Source organism: Macaca nemestrina, chromosome 9 (assembly GCF_043159975.1).
Source record: "Macaca nemestrina isolate mMacNem1 chromosome 9, mMacNem.hap1, whole genome shotgun sequence".
In the NCBI taxonomy this organism is placed as follows: domain Eukaryota; kingdom Metazoa; phylum Chordata; class Mammalia; order Primates; family Cercopithecidae; genus Macaca; species Macaca nemestrina.
The window spans coordinates 19923610-19944218 of NC_092133.1; the positions used below are offsets into that span (position 1 = coordinate 19923610).

General features: G+C 40.9%; 1 protein-coding gene and 1 long non-coding RNA gene across 6 annotated transcripts in view; one reads left to right on the top strand and one right to left on the bottom strand.

The window, feature by feature from the left end:
* LOC105466950 (pleckstrin homology domain containing S1) overlaps positions 1-12563 on the bottom strand; it is a 33465-nt gene extending 20902 nt beyond the window's left edge. For 2 of the 5 annotated variants that reach the window (XM_071069095.1, XM_071069094.1), the window contains exons 1-3: positions 12043-12562; positions 11814-11901; positions 9626-9672 (exon numbers count right to left, since the gene is read on the bottom strand). In XM_071069095.1, the coding sequence (XP_070925196.1) occupies positions 9626-9653 (28 nt within the window). In that variant the 5' untranslated portion in view covers positions 9654-9672; positions 11814-11901; positions 12043-12562. Of the gene's footprint in view, positions 1-9625; positions 9673-11813; positions 12000-12042 lie in introns of those variants that run through there. The other 3 variants (XM_071069096.1, XM_024788246.2, XM_071069097.1) reach the window with 3 other exon arrangements.
* Positions 1-20609, top strand: part of LOC139356184 (uncharacterized) — a 35377-nt gene that overhangs the window by 9912 nt on the left and 4856 nt on the right. Inside the window, exon 2 of the long non-coding RNA XR_011607625.1 lies at positions 20136-20267. This is a non-coding gene — a long non-coding RNA (uncharacterized lncRNA). The remainder of the gene's footprint in view (positions 1-20135; positions 20268-20609) is intronic.

Consider the following 20609-nt stretch of genomic DNA (forward strand, 5'->3'; position numbering starts at 1 on the left):
GTGAAAACTACTAGAGCTAATAAACAAATTCAGCAGTATTGAAGAACAACAGACAAAAGTTAGCTATATTTCTATGAACCAGCAATAAAGAATCCAAAAATAAAATTATGAAAACAGTTCCATTTACAATAGCATCCAAAAGAATAAAGTACCTAGGGATAAATTTAGGCAGATAAAAACACTGGTACACTGCAAACTACAAAAATTGCTGAAATAAATTAAAGAAGACATACATTTTTGGGAAAACATTCCGTATTTATGAATTGGAAGACTAAATTCTGTTAAGATATAAATACTACCTAAAGCAATCTATAAATTCAATGCAATGTCTATTAAAATCCCAATGGCATTTTTTTCTTGTAAAACTGGAAAAGCTAATCCTCAAAATCATCTAAAATACCAAGGGGCCCTGAATATCCAAAATAATCTTGAAAAAGAACAAAGAGTACACACACTTCCCAATTTCAAAACTTACTACAAAGCTACAATAATCAAGAGTGTGGTTTTGGTATAAGGACAGATAAGATACATAGGCCAATGGAATAGAATTGAGAGTCCAGAAACAAACGCATACATTAGTGGTCACGGCCATTCAATGGGGAGAGAACAGTCTTTTCAATAAATGGTGCTGGGCCAACTGAGTATTCACATGCAAAAGAATGAAGTTGGACCCCTATGTCATCCCAAATAATGAAGTTAACTCAAAATAAATAAATGACCTTAACATGAGAGCTAAAACCATAAAACTTTTAGTAGAAAACATAGGTGTAAGTTTTTATGATCTTGGATTTGACAATGTATTCTTAGATATGATACCAAAAGCACAAGCAACAAACAAAAAATAGATAAACTAGACTTCATCAAAATTAAAAACTTTTGTGCATCAAAGGATATTATTAAGAAAGTGAGGCCGGGCGCGGTGGCTCAAGCCTGTAATCCCAGCACTTTGGGAGGCCGAGGCGGGTGGATCACGAGGTCAGGAGATCGAGACTATCCTGGCTAACATGGTGAAACCCCGTCTCTACTAAAAATACAAAAAACTAGCCGGGCGTGGTGGCGGGCGCCTGTAGTCTCAGCTACTTGGGAGGCTGAGGCGGGAGAATGGCGTGAACCCGGGAGGCGGAGCTTGCAGTGAGCCGAGATCACGCCACTGCACTCCAGCCTGGGAGACACAGCGAGACTCCGTCTCAAAAAAAAAAAAAAAAAAAAAAGAAAAAAGAAAGTGAAAAGACTACCTACAGAATAAGATATCAAAAGTCATATGTCTGACCAGGGCCTACTATCCAGAATATATACAGAGCTCTTACAATGCAATACAAAAGACAAACAACTCAACTAAAAAGTGAACAAAGAACTTGAACAGACATTCTTGTAAAGAAAATAAGCAAATGGCCAATAAGCACAAGGAAAGCTGTGCAACACATTTAGTCATTAAGGAAATGTAGATCAAAATTACAATAAGAAACCACTTCATGCTCACTAGGATGGGCATAACTTTTTTCTTTTCTTTTCTTTTCTTTTCTTTTCTTTTCTTTTTTTTTTTTTTGAGATGGAGTCTCACTCTGTGGCCCAGGCTGCAGTGGCTCAACCTTGGCTCACTGCAACTTCCGCCTCCCAGGTTCAAGCAATTCTCCTGTCTCAGCCTCCCGAGGAGCTGGGATTACAGGTGCCTGCCACCATGCCTGGCTAATTTTTGTATTTTTAGTATAAATGGGGTTTTGCCATATTGGCCAGGCTGGTCTCGAACTCCTGACCTCAGGTGACCCACCACCTCAGCCTCCCACAGTGCTGAGATTACAGGTGTAAGCCACTGTGCCTAGTCTAATTTTTTTTAAAAGTAAAATAACATGGATAATAAAATGGTAAGGATGTGGAAAAACTGGAACCCTCATACACTGGTGGTGGAATGTAAAACGGTTCAGCCACTGCAGAAAACAGTTCAGTGATTTCTACAAAAGTTAAACAGGGGCTTACTATATGATCCCTCAGTTCTACTCTTAGGCATATACCCAAAAGAATTGAAACAGGTACTCAGACACATACGTGTTCACACGTGTTCAAGTAGTACTTTTCACAATAGCTAAACATGGAAACAGTGCAAATGTCCATCAATTAATAAATGGATCAACAAATTGTGGCATACATGAACAATGGGATGTTTGTCAGCTGTAAAAAGGAATGAAGTAATGATAAATTCTACAATGTAGGTGAACCTCAAAAATGTCATGCTGAGTGAAAGAAGCCAGCCACAAGAGGTGAAATATTGTATGATTTCATTGATGTGAAATATCCGGGATCGATAAATCCCTAGAGATGGAATGCTGATTAGCAGTTAATGGGGGCTGGGGGGAAAGGGAGAACAGGGAGAAATTGCTTTATGGGTAAGCCTTTTTTCTGGAGTGATGGTAATAGTTTGAACTGGATAGAAGTGATGGTTGCACAACATTGTGAATGTGCTAAATGCCACCAAACTGTTCACTTTAAAATTGTTATTTTTCCTGAATGGTACTACCTAGGTTTTCCTCTAGGGTTTTTATGGTATTAGGTCTAACATTTAAGTCTCTAATCCATCTTGAATTAATTTTCGTATAAGTAGTAAGGAAAGGATCCAGTTTCAGCTTTCTACTTATGGCTAGCCAATTTTCCCAGCATAGGCATGGGCAAAGACTTCGTGTCTAAAACACCAAAAGCAGCGGCAGCAAAAGCCAAAATTGACGAATGGGATCTAATTAAACTAAAGAGCTTCTGCACAGCAAAATAAACTACCATCAGAGTGAACAGGCAACCTACAGAATGGGAGAAAATTTTTGCAATCTACTCATCTGACAAAGGGCTAATATCCAGAACCTACAAAGAACTCAAACAAATTTACAAGAAAAAAACAAACAACCCCATCAAAAAGTGGGCAAAGGATATGAACAGGCATTTCTCAAAAGAAGACATTCATACAGCCAACAGACACATGAAAAAATGCTCATCATCACTGGCCATCAGAGAAATGCAAACCAAAACCACAATGAGATACCATCTCACACCAGTTAGAATGGCGATCATTAAAAAGTCAGGAAACAACAGGTGCTGGAGAGGATGTGGAGAAATAGGAACACTTTTACACTGTTGGTGGGATTGTAAACTAGTTCAACCATTATGGAAAACAGTATGGCGATTCCTCAAGGATCTAGAACTAGATGTACCATATGACCCAGCCATCCCATTACTGGGTACATACCCAAAGGATTATAAATCATGCTGCTATAAAGACACATGCACACGTATGTTTATTGCGGCACTATTCACAATAGCAAAGACTTGGAATCAACCCAAATGTCCATCAGTGACAGACTGGATTAAGAAAATGTGGCACGTATACACCATGGAATACTATGCAGCCATAAAAAAGGATGAGTTTGTGTCCTTTGTAGGGACATGGATGCAGCTGGAAACCATCATTCTTAGCAAACTATCACAAGAACAGAAAACCAAACACCACATGTTCTCACTCATAGGTGGGAACTGAACAATGAGATCACTTGGACTCGGGAAGGGGGACATCACACACCAGGGCCTATCATGGGGAGGGGGAGAGGGGAGGGATTGCATTGGGAGTTATACCTGATGTAAATGACGAGTTGATGGGTGCTGACGAGTTGATGGGTGCAGCACACCAACATGGCACAAGTATACATATGTAACAAACCTGCACGTTATGCACATGTACCCTAGAACTTAAAGTATAATAATAATAATAAATAAAAAATAAATAAAATAAAATTGTTATTTTTCTTTAAGTTCTTTTAAAAGTTAAAGAATCATTGTACTCTTTTTGCTTGTTTATTTGAGACAGGATCTTGCTCTGTCACCCAGGTGGGATGATCATGGCTCACTGCAGCTTTGACCTCACCATGTAGCCCAGGTTGGTCTGGAACTCCTGGGCTCAAGCGATACTACTGCCTTGGCCTCCCAAAGTGCTGGGATTATAGGCGTGAGCCATCACACCTGGCCCACTCTACTCTTAAGTAAAGGAATATACAAATACAAAAACTGGTCATAAATATTGATAGCAGCTTTATTTGTAACAGCCAAAGACTGCAAGCAACCCCGATGTTATCAACAGGTGAAAGGATTAACATATTGTGATATATCTATACAATGGAATACTATATGGGAATAAAAAGGAACAAACTATTGACATATGCAATGACTCAGGAAATTTATTGTACAACATAGTGACCATAGTTAATATATACTTGAAAATTGCTGAGAGAGTAGATTTTAACTTACTCCACAAAAATATGTGGAGTAATGCATATGTTAATTAGCTTGATTTAGCCATTTCACAATGTTTACATACATCAAAACATCATATTGTACATCATAAATAAATTGATTTTTATGTTAATTTAAAAATTAAAAAAGATCAGCCTTAAATAAAATAAAAGTACTCTGACATTCTAAAATTAAAGACTTTGTGTTTTGAGAGATATAAACTGGCAAACCAAAAATAAAGAAATCCAAATACTAGGAAAACAAGGGAAAATATGCTCAACCTTCCTTAGTTCTGTTTTCCTGCTTTCTTCCCTTCCTTATCCTCTCCCTATTGCCTACCCTTCCTCCTCTCCTCTTTCCTTTCTCCTTCCCTTCTTTCAGTCTTGGAGCTAATTTTTAAAATGCTAACAATTGTTAATACGTATTAATAGCAATATGTATCTTGTTATTGTACTTTATATTTACATGTCTTTAGAAAGGGAGAAATAAAAAGGAAAATGTTATTAAAAAAAAAGACATGGGTAAATCTCAAGAGAATTATGCTGAGTAAAAGAAGTCAGACAGAAAGTGTTCATACTGCATGAGTATATCTACATAAAGTTTCAGAATACACAAACTAATTTATAGGGATAGAAAGCAGATCAAAGGTTGTCTGGGAAAGTATGACTGCATGGAAGACTGGGAGGCAGGGGACGAAGAAAGTTCATGGGGTTGATGAATATGCTCATATCTTCACTTAAGTGATAATTTTATGGGTGTGTACATTTGCCAAGACTTACTAAATTATAGACTTTAAACATGTCAGCCTACTGTATGTCAATTATACCTCAATAAAGCTTTAAAAAAAAATCTAACAAATCTGAATGAAAAGTAAGCATACTCCAACCATATGACCCAGCCATTTTGCTTCTAGCTAAAATAAAGAAATATATGATTTTACAAAAATTAATGCACAAAAGAGAATGCACAAATATTCATATTAGCTTTATAATAGGTAAAGACTGGAAGCAAACTGGATATTCAACAGGTGAATGAATCAACAAATTGTAGTACATCCATATAATGGAATACTACTCATCAAAACACATGAACTATTTCTGCACTATTGGTGCACTCAATACCATGGATATATTTTTGAAAAATTATGCTGAGTGAAAAAAGACAAAACAGTGTATGCTATATGATTCCATTTATGTTAAACTCTAATAAATACAAACAAACTTAGAGAGAAAACAGAACAATGGGGACTGGGATTGGGTGTGCAGAAAAGGATTACAAACAGGCACAAGAAAACATCAAGAGTGATGAGTATGTTTATTATTTATTTATTTATTTATTTATTTATTTTGAGACGGAATCTCCTTCTATTACCCAGACTGGAGTGCAGTGATACAATCTTGGCTCACTGCAACCTCTGCCTCCCAGTTCAAGTGATTCTCTTGCCTCAGCCTCCCGAGTAGCTGGGATTACAGATGCCCACCACCACACCCGGCTAATATTTGTATTTTTAGTAGAGACGGGGTTTCACCATGTTGGCCAGGCTGGTCTCGAACTCCTGACCTCAGGTGATCCACCCATCTCAGTCTCCCAAAGTGCTGGGATTACAGGTGTGAGCCACCACACCCGGCCACATTTATCATCTTGATGGTTTCCCAGGTGTCACACGTATCAAATACAGGCAGACCTCATTTTGTTGCACTTCACTTTTTTGTGCTTTGCCTATATTGCAGTTTTCTTTATTTGCAAATTGAAGGTTTGTGGCAACCCTGCACTGAGCAAGTCTACTGGGACCATTTTTTCAAAAGCATGTGCTCACTTAGTGTCTCTGTGTCACATTTTGGTAATTCTTGCAATATTTCAAACATTTTCATCATTATTGTATCTATTAGGGTGACCAGCAATGAGTGATCTTTGAGTAATTGTTTCGGGACAGTATGAACGGTGCCCATATTAGACGGTGAATTTAAAAAATGTGTGTGTTCTGATTGCTCCACTGACTGGCTATTCTCCCATCTCTCTCCCTCTCCTTGGACCTCCCTGTTCAATGAGACTCAATAATATTGAAATTAGGCCAATTAATAACTTTACAATGTCCTCCTAGTGAAGGCGAGTGTCAAGTGAAAGGGGAGTTACATGTCTCTCACTTTCAATTAAAAGCTAGAAAATCCTAAGGCCCTTAATTATACTAAATCTACTCTACTCATGCTCTATCAACACAACAACAAAGCCTGGGTGACAGCATATCTGTTTATAATATGGTTTAATGAATATTTCTAAGCCCACTGCAGAGACCTGCTACTTAGAAAAAAAAAGAGATTCCTTTCAAAATATTAGTGATCATTGACAATACACCTGGTCACCCAAGAGCTCTGATAGAGACGTACAAGGAGATTAATGCCGTTTACATGCCTGCTAACACAACATCTAGTCTGTAGCCCCTGGATCAAGGAGTAATTTCAACTTTTAAGTCTTATTATTTAAGAAATACATTTCATAAGACTATGGCTGTTATAGACGGTGATTCCTCTGACGGATCTTGGCAAAGTTAGTTGAATACCTTCTGGAAAGGATTCACCATTCTAGATGTCATTATAAATATTCGTGATTCCTAGAAGGAGGTCAAAATATCAACATGAACAGGAGTCTGGAAGAAGTAGATTCCAATACTCCCCGATGACTTTGAGGGGTTCAAAACTTCCTTCAGTGGAGGAAGTCACTGCAGATGTGGTGAAAATAACAAGAGAACTAGAATTAGAAGTGAACCCTGAAGATGTGACTGAATTGCTGCAATCTCATGATCAAACTTCAACAGATGAGGAGCTGCTTCTTATGGGATATGAAAAGAGTTTTCTTGAGATGGAATCTACAGCTGGTGAACATGCTGTGTTTATTTTTGAAATCACAATAAAGGATTTGAAATATTACATAAACTTAGTTGAGAAATCAGAGTCAGGGTTTGAGAGGATTGATTCCAATTTGGAAAGAAGTTCCACTGTAGGTAGAATGTTACCAAACAGCACCACGTGCTATAGAGAAATTTTTCATGAAAGTACAATCGATCGATGTGGTCAACTTCACCGTTGTCTTATTATAAGAAATTGTCACAGCCACCCCCACCTTCAGCAACAACCTGCCTGATTACTCAGCAGCCATCAACACTGAGGCAAGACCCTCCGCCAGCAAAAAGATTATGACTCACTGAAGGCTCAGATAATTGTTAGCAAACTTTAGCAATAAAATATATTTAATTAAGGTATGCAAATTGTTTCCTTAGACATAATGCTATTATACACTCAACTACAGTATAGTGTACACATAACTTTTATGGAATCCAATACATTCATGTGACTAGCTTTATTGTGATATTTGCTTGGTTGCGGTGGTATGGAAATGAGCTTGAAATATCTCTGAGGTATTCCTGTTTATGTTTCATATCAAAACTTGTATCAAATTGTATATTTTAGATGTATATATAGTTTGTTGTCTGCCAATTACAATAAACTACAATAAAGCTATTAAAAATATGGCGAATCAGCTGGGTGCGGTGCTCGCGCCTATAATCCCAGCATTTTGGGAGGCCAAGGCAAGTGGATCACGAGGGCAGGCATTCAAGACCAGCCTGGCCAAGATGGTGAAACCCTGTCTCTACTAAAAATACAAAAAAAAAAAAAAAAAAAAAAAAAAAAAAAATTAGCCAGGCATGGTGGCGGGCACCTATAATCCCAGCTACTGGGGAGGCTGAGGCAGAGAGTTGCTTGAACCCAGGAGGCAGAGGTTGCAGTGAGTTGAAATCGCGCCACTACACTCCGGACTGGGCGACAGAGTGAGACTTCGTCTCAAAAAAAAAAAAAAAAAAAAAAAAAAAAATCTAAAATGCAGCTCTGACCATGCCGCTTCCATACTTAAAATGCTCAAAATGCTTCAACGTTACCTGTCACATGTGGTCAAGGTCTGGCACAATATGGCAACAACTTTCTGCAGCCTCATCCTCCATTTTCCCTTCTCCTACCTTGTAAGTATATTCAGCTCTGATACATTCTGCTTCTATACCATTTCATTGCTTTGGTCATGTCGTTCCTAAGTACAAAAACCCCATAGCATTTGTACTTATTTCATGATTTCCATCACAGGCTAATCTTAATTTCCCAGCACAGTGATTTGCATGTGTTTAAGTTCCCGACAAGATTTTATTTTATTTTTTTGAGACAGAGTCTTGCTTTATTACCCAGGCTGGAGTGCAATGATGCGATCTTTGTTCTCTGCAACCTCCACCTCCCAGGTTCAAGCGATTCTCCTGCCTCAGCCTCTTCATTAGCTGGCATTACAGGTGCACACCACCACGCCCGGCGAATTTTTGTATTTTTAGTAGAGACAAGGTTTCACCATGTTGGCCAAGCTGGTCTCAAACTCCTGATCTTAAGTGATCTACCTGCCTCAGCCTCCCACCAACAACATTTTAAAACTCTTTGAGGGCAATGACTCCTCTCTATTAATCTGTATATCCCCTGCAACCCAAAGCACAAAGACTTACTAGTAATAGGTGCTTTGTAAATATTTTTGAGTTGAATTGGATAATTTAACTTCTAAGTGACTTCATCCTAAATTTAGCTTTTCTGTCCACTCACCTACAAAGAAGTGTATGAATATGAGCAAGGATATTTGAATACCATACATTGAGCTACCCTCATAATAAGCCGTAGTGACAATGCAGGCAGTTTCTCTAAGTGAGAGTTTCATGTAAAATTAAGAAAATATTCTCTAATCTTTGCTGGCCCATAGTTTACTATTAACATCATCTTTGGGTAATGAATGGAAAATTTGGCTCATAAAAATCAGAAAATGCTAAACTTCTAGACAGGTAAACTCTTACACGATAATTAATTGAATCCAGTAGTTCCTGCTACACTCCCCAAACCAAAAACATTGTCATAGAATGTTACCCATTATCCCCACCAAAACTAAGTTCTGGGGCTGGACATGGTGGCTCATGCCTGTAATCTCAGCACTTTGGGAGGCTGAGGTGGGCGGATCACCTTAGGCCAGGAGTTTGAGGCCAGCCTGGCCAACATGGAGAAACCCCACCTCTACTAAAAACATGAAAATTAGGCAGGCATGCTGGCGTATGCCTGTAGCGCCGGCTACTCAGAAGGCTGAAGTTAGAGGATCACTTGAGCCCGGGAGGTTGCAGTGAGCTGAGATCGCGTCACTGTACTCCTGCCTAGGCAACAGAGCAAACAAAAGAAACAAAACAAAATATACACAAAAACCACCAAGTTCTGTATCCTGGTTAGCTTAAAGGGAACTGTGGGGCATTTTCAATAAAAAGATTTCTGTTTCTGAGATTATACCCCTCGGGTACCTGGACTCTTCTGAGGTTTGGGTTCCATGATGGCTGTGTGTCCTCCCCTGTCAAAAGGAAGGGTTAGTGTTAGTCCCCAAACAACGGCATGCGTGTTTCATTGACCAGCCACCGCTTCAGTGAGTATTGGGATTGTGCTCATGAACGTTGCTGAGATGGGTTATGAGTTTCCCATTCCCATTCTTTCTTTAGTATTTCCCTCCCTGGGCCTGAGGCTGACAGTAGCTGCGGTAACGGGGACGCATCCAAGCAGCTTGTCCTCACTCAGTGGGTGGTTCTGCGGAGGTGTTGTTGAGATGACTGAAGGAGCTGTCTTCCTTGGACTTTCTCTGTTCTTGCTGCATAAGAGGCTTTGATAAGAGAGCTAGGGGATGGCAACACCAAGAAGAGATAAGAACAGGGCAAAGGGCAGGATGCCATGGAGCCAATGCAGTCGAGAAAGCCTCACTGGCTTAGAGGAAGCCCAAGATAAGCCCTTCTCCATGCCAGAGGCTCGCTTTCTCCAGGGGAAACTCAAGAATAAGGACTGCTGGGCATGGTGGCTCACACCTGTAATCCCAGCACTTTGGGAGGCTGAGGCAGGCAGATCACGAGGTCAGGAGTTCGAGACCAGCCTGACCAACATGGTGAAACCCTGTCTCTACTAAAAATACAAAACTTAGCCAGGCGTCGTGGTCCGCGCCTGTAATCCTACCACTTGCCTATAATCCCTCAGGAGGCTGAGGCAGGAGAGTCGCTTGAACCTGGGAGGCGGAGGTTGCAGTGACCCTAGATCACGCCACTATTTTTGAGCTGCTCTTTGTCAAAAAGCCAAAAAAATCATTTTTAAAAATAAAATATTTCTAAAGCCTTTAAAGTTTATGAAATGCATTTGCATACTCTTTTTGCGTGTTTCAGAATGGCCTCATTCTGAGACAGCTCATTTTACAAATGAAAAGCTGCATTTGAGAGAAGACTGAGGTGACTTGGACCTAGGTCCCCTGGCAGAACTCCACACAGCACCACATTCATGCTCATGGACACTCCCAAATAACATTTGCCTGCCCCGTACCCTGTGGATGTCAAAGTGTGCTTTGGAGGATATCTCTGTCCTTCCAGTGTCTGTGAAACCCTCCGGAGTCGTGTGTTGTGACCATTCCTCGGTCACATGGGGACCATTCATCTCCCCACCCACCATAAAAATGAGAGGACAGATAAGGCAGTAGGGTGTGGTGGTTTAGAGTGCTAGCTCTGGCATCTGGGTTTAAATTTCATCTCCATGAATTATGAGGAATGTGATCTTTGATACTTTATAATACTTCTCTACACTTCCATTTCTAATACTTCTCTACACCCATTTCTAATACTTCTCTACACCTCCATTTGTTCATCTGTAACATAAAGTTTATTACCACCCTCATCAGATTGCTGGGAGCATCACTGGAGACACCCTGTTGATGAGCACTCCTCAGTACATAATAGAAGCTCAATAAATGCTAGTTGTTAGGTCCTTTCCAGCTCAGATATTCTAGGATTCTATGGTTGTTTAATAATGGGTAGCATTTTTTGAGTACTTAATACATTCCAGACACTTCTAAGCAATATGTATATGAAAGATTTTATGTATATGTATACATATAATTTCACGTATACATATACAATCTCATCCTATCCTCATAACCATACTCTAAAGCTTGCACTGTTTTTACAATGATACAATGCCCATTTACAGATAAGGAAATGGTTATCGGAGAGATTACACAACTTGCCTTTGATCATGTAATGAAAAAGAAGCAGAACCAGAATTCTAACTTGAGAGCTGGCCTACTTTGTTCTTCCTCCTACCTAAGAAAGTAGAATTAAGTCTTGTCGTAGTTCTGCTTGCATTTCTTGTCGTTGCCCCCAAACAAAAAAGAAAACCTTTCTGATTTAGCTGTTTGATCTCATTCAGGAGAATCTCCCCACAATCACGCCTAACCTATTTATTATAACATTATTTTGGATTTAGTGAATACAACATACCAAGAGGTCCGTCCTATTTCCCTCTGACTATAGGATAGCCTAGGAAGCTTATGAAGAAAGAGCCCATGGAAATACTGCATATCTGCAAAATTTTCCATTTCCAAATTTGCAATTGCTCAATTGCTAAAAAGCTTCTAGATCATCCCAGCCTTGGGAGTCCAAACCAGATACACCAAGCAGTACTTACTGGAAGCCAAGTGGTCGCTGGTCCAATGCTCAGGAAAGTGCCTTGTCCTGAAGATTCCTGAACTCCTGCTGACACTGAGGCTTGGTGCCTGGGTGAGGATTAAGCACAAGCTGTGCTTGAAATCTGAACCACCAGGAAGTTCCCAAACTACTATTCTTGAGCAGATTTTATTATCACCCCAAATTGAAATGGAAGCTGTGCCCTCGGGGGAAGTTTTGGGGCTTCATACCTGTGGCTCGCCGCAGAACCGCCTTGGTGTCCCAGCTGTCTAGCACGGGAAAATGATAAGCAAACATTTCATTTCAAAAATGAAAGCAAACAAATTAATAATAATAAAAAAAATTCCTGCCAGACTTTGGACCATGGTTACAATAACCCTTATTGAGAACAATGCCAATTTATCCTCAACCGTCTGTGGCGACTACCACTGAAAAAAATTCCCTTTACTTCCCTCATCCATATCTTAACCAATGTCTTCCTGGGAAGGATAGAAAGGGTTCCTTTGTACCAGATGAGGAAACAAAAAACCTGGTTTCTCTAACACACTTGTACATGCCAGTGGTTTCCAGGAAGAGTTGCTCATTCAGCCATAACAGAGTGTTATCATCAACAGGGTGGCGCTAGGCATGTTCCCCTGCACAGCCACCAGCAGCAATTGAATAAACCATCATGCTTAAACCTGCTGAGTGGCATCCAGCCACCAAAGTGTCTTAGATATATTTTCATGTATATTACAAATTTCTAGGGGAGAGGAAGAAGTGACAATGGATTTTATCCTGTTCTACTACCTTTAGAAGTAAAAGTACATCATTTTAATCCTCATCCTCACGAGGGTAGCTGGCCTGGAATCAGCTCAGCCATGGATCCATTGCGGGGTCTTGGCAAGTTAACTGGAGTTCTCTGAGTCTGTTTCCTCATCTGCAAAATGGGACAGATAATACTGACTTCACAGGTTTTTTTTTTTTTTTAAGTAAAATTTCACATATAAAAAGCATCTAGCACAGTGCTTTATCCACAGTTAGCATTCAGCAGAGGTTATTTCTTTGTTTTTCTCTTTTGCATCCTATGGAGGGTAGATGTTATTGGCTCCTTCATTTAGCAAACCTAGCTGGACTTCAGGCATACAGAAATTATTAATATATTATTTGCTTCCTGCACAGGATCAGTTTTGCTTGATTTAGGAAAAACAACTTCTTAAATTTGATATAGTTCGGATGTCCCCTCCAAATCTCACGTTGAGATGTAATCCCCAGTGATGGAGGCGGAGTCTAGCTGGAGGTATTGGGTCCTGGGGATGGATCCCTCATGGCTTAGTTCTGTGTCTGAGATAGTGAGTGAGTTGTAGCGAGGTCTTTGTTTAAAAGTGTGTGGCATCTCCCCCAACTCTACTGCTCCCACTCTCACCAGGTGACATGCCTACTCCCGCCTCACCTTCTACCACGAGTAAAAGAAAGCGCCTTGAGGCCTTCCCAGAAGCTGAGAGATGCCAGCACTATGCTCCCTGTACAGCTGGCAGAGCCATGGGCCAGTTAAACCTCTTTTCTTTATAAATTACCAAATCTCAGGTATTTCTTTATAACAAGACAAAGAATGACCTAACAGTATTTCCTGGATGTTCTTTTAGGCCAACTTTTGACTATTCTGCAGATAGTATCTTTACATTAGATCTTTAATCAGATACTAGTTGTAGCTCTAAGTAGTTCATAAAAAGCTTGTACTGATTTCCACTTACTTGGGAACTATAAAGTCCAGACAGACCATTGTTATAATATAGAGACCTAACCAAAAAGGGGAAGAGGGAAAGTTACTGTCAGACTTGTGTTCCTTTAGAAAGGATACCTATGAGTCAGTTAGATGGGCTTTCCGTCAGCAACCTGTTCATCTGTCTGTCCATCCACCTACCCACCCTTCAAACCCACCCTATTCTAGGCTTTTTTGTATTATTTTCCCATAGTATTACAAAACTCTTTGGGGGAAGAAGCCTAATAAAGCTATTTGTACTGTAGATGAACCCATAAAATAAAAACTGAAAAGCAAACAAAAACTGGCACAGACATCAAATACTAAACTTGTGAAACAAACATCCCTATGAAACACAAGCATAGGTTTTTTAAGTTGTCTCCAATGACCTGTAACAAGGTATGGATTACCTGTCGCAATAAGCAATCGCCTGTTCATCTGAAAGATCAGATGAGTTATTCGATGACTTTGTTAATTGAGCTTCTCTGTCATGAAGATGCTCTTTAGTTCTGCTGCCTCTTAACCAAAACACAACTGAACAGTTTATATGGCATGGCAATACCTACTACTTATTGGAGATTTTTGTTTTACATAGGATATCTCATTTAATTCTACCTTGTTGCAGAATAAATTTTATTATTCCTAATTTTAAAGGAGGAAATTTAAATTTAGAGAGATTAAATAACTAGCTAAGGATCATGCAGCTAGTAAGTGACCCACAGAAATCAGACTGGTCTGTCTTGACTCCAAAGCCTGTGTGTGTTCTTTCATACGCTAAACTATGTGAGTCCTGGGCTGAGATCAGTTGGCCTTGCTCTCGGCCTACTCTGACTGTGTGATATTGCATAGGTTGCCAGATATTTGGGCCTTGTAATCCCATTACTATCCTTCCCCAAAAATCTCTAAGTACCCATTCATCTCTGATTATGATTATGCCTTTGAGTCAAAGTCAAGGGCTTATTAGCGTGCAGGCCTTTTCACTCCATGCCGCATGGTCATTGTCCATGTGGATAGTAAATGTGTCCTTGTCAGTGACACTGGTAAAGGAGTGACATCAATCACATCACTTCAAAGCATCCTTACTATACCTCTTCTCTGGAACAAAGAATTCAAGGAAAGCAAGGAGAAAGCTGTACACAGAACAAAGTAATAACAAGGGTATCTTTTAGATTATGTTAAAAATGGTATCAAACCAAGACCTATTTTCTATCATCTGTTTGGTTGTGGTCTGAATCATCTGATGTTTGTAAAGAGAAAGGAACTGATGATATAAAGCATTTTGTATAATTTTATGTGATTCTCTTCCATGACTGATTTTGGAAATTGCTCTATGGTTAGGACTGTTTTAGCTGTTAAAAAAGAAAAAAAAACCCAACACTCAACAATAGTGGCTTATAATTTATTTATCATACATCATGCAAGAAGTCTGGAGTGAAGCATTTCCAGACTTATTTTGATGACTCAGTGATGTCAGAACTAGGGTTATGTCTCCGATTTTCTTGGCCTTTTCCATACGGCCAGAAGTTGGCTGTCGTAAGTATCATGTTTCCACAACACACCATCTCAAGCAGCAGGGAAGTGTTGGGAGAAAATGAGCATTCTCCTTATGTGCTTTTCACTTCATGGAGAAAAATTTCTCCTACAAGTCCTGGATAAGACTTTCTCTTACATCTGATTGGACTGATCACCTGTTACCTCAAGAAGACCAGTCATTGGCAAAGAGGAAATGAGATTTCATTGGCTTGCACCAATCGTGATAATTTCCCTTGCTATCTGAACAAAATTGGGGTTCTGCTAGCCACGAAGATGGAGCATAACTGTTGCAGACATTATCATCCCTCTCTCCCTCCGTCATCCCCTGCCTCCCTCTCAAGATCGTTTCCAAGAACTCTTACTCCTGGTCTCTGCATGCTGAGCACCTTGACCTTTCTACGTGCTGCTCCCTCTCTCCGGCTCACTCTTCTCCTGTTTCTTCTGCTGGCTAACTACTACACATCCTTCAGTTCTCACTCAGACATCACTTCTCAGTGACTCCTTCTCTCCCCAGACAAGGCCAGATTGTTTATGACACATTATCATGGTGCAGTGTTAACTTCAGTACCCATTTGCCATTTGTAATTTTAGATGCATTTGTCTGATTATTTGGTTAATGTCTGTATCTTCCTCCAGAAGACTGTATAATCCATTAGTACTGTGTCTGTTTCTTCTGACCAATGTATCTCCAGTAGCTAGCTTAAATGCCTATCCATTCTTTATTTACAGTGTGCCTACTATGTGCCAGATGTTAGAGATAATAGAGAAATGGAAAGATTAGTGTTTTTTGAGAGCTCATAATTTGACCAGGGAGATCCAGAGAAAACTTTAATACTCCATTAGTAATCCCTCCTACTTCACTTTTGTACCTCACTCTTATGATTACACTCTGGACCTTGGAACTACCCATTCTTGCATGACCTTTGATAACTTTGCCTCTGGTGCTCTGCTTTCCAACTGCAATCTCCCTTCCTTCTGTGCTTTACGTTTCTTCACTTCATCCTCTCCAAGACCTCAAGATTCTGGACCCTTCCTCGTTCTTTCAATATGTCTGCTGAGATCAATGTCCATTACCAGCTGAAACTGCCACTCTCTCAACCCCCTGCAAAAGGAGATAAAGTGGGCTGAACTTTGCACAAGAATAACCACTTATGGGATCAGGGTGAGCACCTTACCCTACGACTGCTTCTCTATTGGCTGGCTGTTGACCCAGGGAATGGCCTGACACAAAGAACTTTGCTCAGAAGAGGCAATGGCCGTGAGCCAACCCTTGCCGAAATTTTCTCTTCTCTTTGCTTCCAGGTTACTCTCTCACTTGGTTCTCATCTATACTGATCTATTTCTTTGTTTTGTTTGCTGGGTTCTTTACCAGCATGCAATCCTTACTTTTTGGGGTCCCCAGAGTTCCTTCCTTATATACTGTGTTTCCTTACTTTGTAAGTATTTCTCAATGCTGCAAATACTGTGGGTCCATTGAGGTTGGTAACTGTAAATTTGGCAAGGTTCCAGATGTGTGATTTTCTCCAGTGGCCTTCAGCTGTTCAGGAGCAGGCATGGGGGAGCCAGGGCCTGGGGTTCCTTTCAGCTTAGCATTTTTGCTAGGAAGATGCCACGGAAGGACAAAGGAGCAAGGGAGTTTAAGACACTTGCTAAAGAATGCTTGAAATGTTGACTTATGGAATCAGAGGGTCATAAGGAGGAAATAACCAAGGACATAAAAAGGTAAAGGAGATACGAGGAGATTCTTGGGGAGGAGAATCCTGGGTGGCGATTCCTGGTAAGATGTGCCATCGAAGACAGATGGTACAAGCTGACTGAAGGATAGGAAGTAGTGCTTGGAAGGAACATGTTTGATTGATCTTAAAATAGAGAAATTGCAAGGCGCAGGTAGCTGTGTAGTGTAGAAGGTCATTGGTGATGAGGAGATCAAGGAACTGAGGGGCTAATATGTTTGGCCATCCACATGGATGTCCAGTTGATGGAGCAAAGTCCTTTTAAAGTTCTCTAAACATTTTAAAAACATGAGAAGCAGAATAAAGGTAATTAACACTACCTGCTTCCCCCAATACACATACATACCTGTGTCCATTTTTGTATTTGGATTCATCTGTTAGAGCAAAAGCAGATGTAGATGCCAAAAGAGGACTTGGAAATCCACAGAAGATTGAAGTCAGAATCTTCCTTATTTAAAGAGAACACTGGGTCCAGTTTCTGGGGATTAGGGAATGTACACAGGTGACAGAGGATGGCCCAGAGATTTCGGACTGGGAGTCAGCCAGTGAGACCACCACTGGGGCAGAGGGAGGGGTGATGAGTTCTCCTTTTTTCTTTCATTTCTTTGCCATTGTGGCCCTGAATCTTAGTAGTTCTAACTTGGTTGGCACTGGGCCAAAAGAGTCAGTGTTGGTAAGGAAGGGGTGGCAGTGCAATTGAAGAAAAAGTGGAGTAGGAAGGAAATCCCAAATTAAGGTCCTGTGCAGTGGCCTCTTTCCCACCAGCCCATCACATCTGTAGGGTGTGGTGTAACCCTGGAACCCGATGATTCCTAGAACTCCTGTTGGTCAGTGTGGAGCTTCCCTGCTGCTCTGGATCTCAGAGCAGCCCAATTTTTTTTTTTTTCCACTTCAACTGCTATCATAACAGGAGCAACCCTATTTCATTTCTGGGACCTGGAGAAGAAAGAGCATATGCCATATGGATTCTGTATGAATCATGAATTTGAGGAATCAGGTAAAGCCCATGAAATCAGACTACACATCCCACTTAGCATCGTGTTTTATTCTTCTAAAGTTTTTTATTCTTCTGAACTCAACTTCTAAATGTTTATTGTTCCAGGAGATGTATATCTTTTTAAAACGTTTTCATTCTTTTCACCCTCTATTTAAGTTGAAGGCAGTTAATAAGAAAGAAAATTTCCTTTCAGCATTTATTGGTACCACTTGCATAACAGGCACAGTTGGGAATTGTGAAAAAAGAATTAAACATAGACTTTGCTCTTAGGGACCTTATAAACTAATATGGCAGATAAATCTGTACAGAAATAACGTGTTAGGCAGGGTCCCAGCAGGAAACAGCATGCTCAAAGGATTTATGGAAGAGAGTTGTTGCAGGGACTGTCTACAGAGGTGGAGGCAGGGTTAAGGGAGCAGCAAGGAATGGTGGTGGGATGGTGGTACAGCAACAGTGGGAAGCTTTCACCTCCCCTAGGCTTGCAGGGATGAAAGGAGGGAGAAGTGTTACCCAATTTTGATGAAAGCTGCAGTCATGAGATAAACCTACACTATAGGGGTAGTGGCCGTAGTCAACGTATATGGTCAGTTGTCCAGACCATGGCCCAGCATGATGGAGGGAGCAGGGGGGCTGGGGTGGGGTAGGACAGGGAGAAGCCAGCAAAGGAGATTAACAAGAAGCATTCAGAGGAGCATGCGGAAAACCAGGAGTGTGTGGCGTCTAGCAGTAGAGACAAGGTTTGGGTGGGTAGGGGGCAGCCACCTCACATGCTGCCAAGAGGAAGGGTGAGATGGATTTGGTAGGGTAAGGGCAACTGTGGCTTTGGCAAGAACCATTTGGTAAGTGGCGTGTAGCCAAAGTCTGATTGGAACAGGTTAACTAGAGAAATGACCCATCTGTTGAGGACCCTCAGGGCAATAAAGAGTGGAGGAGAGTGGAGAGGGGTTCTGGAAGGGCAAGTGGAGAAAATCCAGAAGGAGTATAATATGAGGATATTAAGTGGTCAGTGTTGTCAGGGCAAGGCAGAGCAAGAGCATGGGGATTCAGAGGAGAAAGCCACTCTCCCAAAGAGGGAAGAGAAAGAGACACAGGGAGGTCTCATGGAGAAGACAGTGTCTTGGCTGGGTCCTACAGGCTGGTGTGGCCAACAGTTTCCATTTATGCCCCCCACCCCTCCACGTCTCAATTGCCCTGGGTATCCATGTAACTTGTGGACAGCAGACACACTCTTGACCCCAGCAATGGCCCAGTCATGGTTCAGAGGCAGAGGGAGCCTCAGAGGGAAACTGGGTCAAAGGATCCCTCTCTTCCTCTGGGCAGGGTCCATGGGGATGGGAGAGTGTTTTGCTTCCATGAGGGAAGCCAGCCTTGCAATGAAGACGACACAGGACAAGGGCAAAACTGAAAGTCACAGAGATACAGAGCAGCAGTCAGGATGACTTGGCAAACTCTGGACCAAACTGTGCTTGAATTCCATCCTTCCTCTGCACTTTCTCATTATGGGAAACTAAAAACGTCCTAGCTGTTTAAGTCAGTTTTCATTAAATTGTTTTGTGAAATGTCAAACATCTTGGATGAGAGCTATTATGATTTGGACATTACCTAATTGGCCCAAGGATGAAGATGAGGGGAGGGAGTTTGGAGGCAGAGAAAATATAAGAAAAAGGAAGGTGACTCAACATAGCGTAGTATTTACTAGCATGGAGTCAGACTTCCTGGGTCCATTGCTATGTTCCATAATTTGGAGAAGCTACTCAACCTCTCTATGCCTCAGTTTCCTTGTCTGTAAAACAAGAATGATGATAGTATACTTGATAGAGATGTTATGAGGATTTAATGAACTGATATTTGTAAAGAACTGAGAACAGTGTTTGGCATACAGAAAACATGTTATAAGTGCTTGTCCAATAAATGAAGGGCCTTGTGTCTATACTTTACAACTGAACTTATACATGAGTCCCACCTGTAAAGAGAGGGGCTGGGCTCCCCTTAGAGTTTGAAGACTCTCCAAGTACTTTATGTAGTGACAATGTGGGTGTCAGGTAATTCTTTCCATGTTTCATATGAGTAAATAGAAGTTTCAGGAAGGTCAAAATCATTTAAGAGAGAATCTGATAACAAACATCATGATGGAGTTAAAGCCCAGCAGACTAAGAATTAGGACACTGAGTTTTATGCTTCTGCTCTGCTTCAACTCACTGAAGACCTCAGGTCTGTCCCCTTTCTTCTTCTTATGGGTATGGGGGTTGACCAGATGATCTTCAGGTACCTAACAGACTTAATCGTTTCATAATAACACCACTGTAATTGATTTTCCAGTTTAGCATTTACAAAGCATTTGGACAGCGTCTTCTGCTCATGCAAAAACCTTGTCAGAAAGGCATCATGGACATTATTTTCACTGTTTTACAACCAGGTAGGGAAGCCAGCTGATGAAAGCTTTCATGTCAGGTAAGTTATCCCTGAGGGTAACAGGAGCTGAATCGCACTGGGAAACACTCGGAGCGGGTGGAAAACACCTGCCTCAGAGTTATTCCATCCAGTGGGGAGGGAGCTGGGGTATTTATATACCAACCCTGCCAGTCGTCAGGGGACATTAATTTATTGGCATTTCTAGCCTGTCATACATGTAGCAAAGTGGGCTCAAGGGACCAGAGGAATCCTTGGGGCAAAAACACATGGATTCTGGCAGTTGAGTAAAGGTCAGTGCACTGACATGATTAGCATGAGGAGATATGGGCAGCCACCACCAGCATCTGCTACAGTCTTCTTGGGAAGGTGCTGTTGTCATCT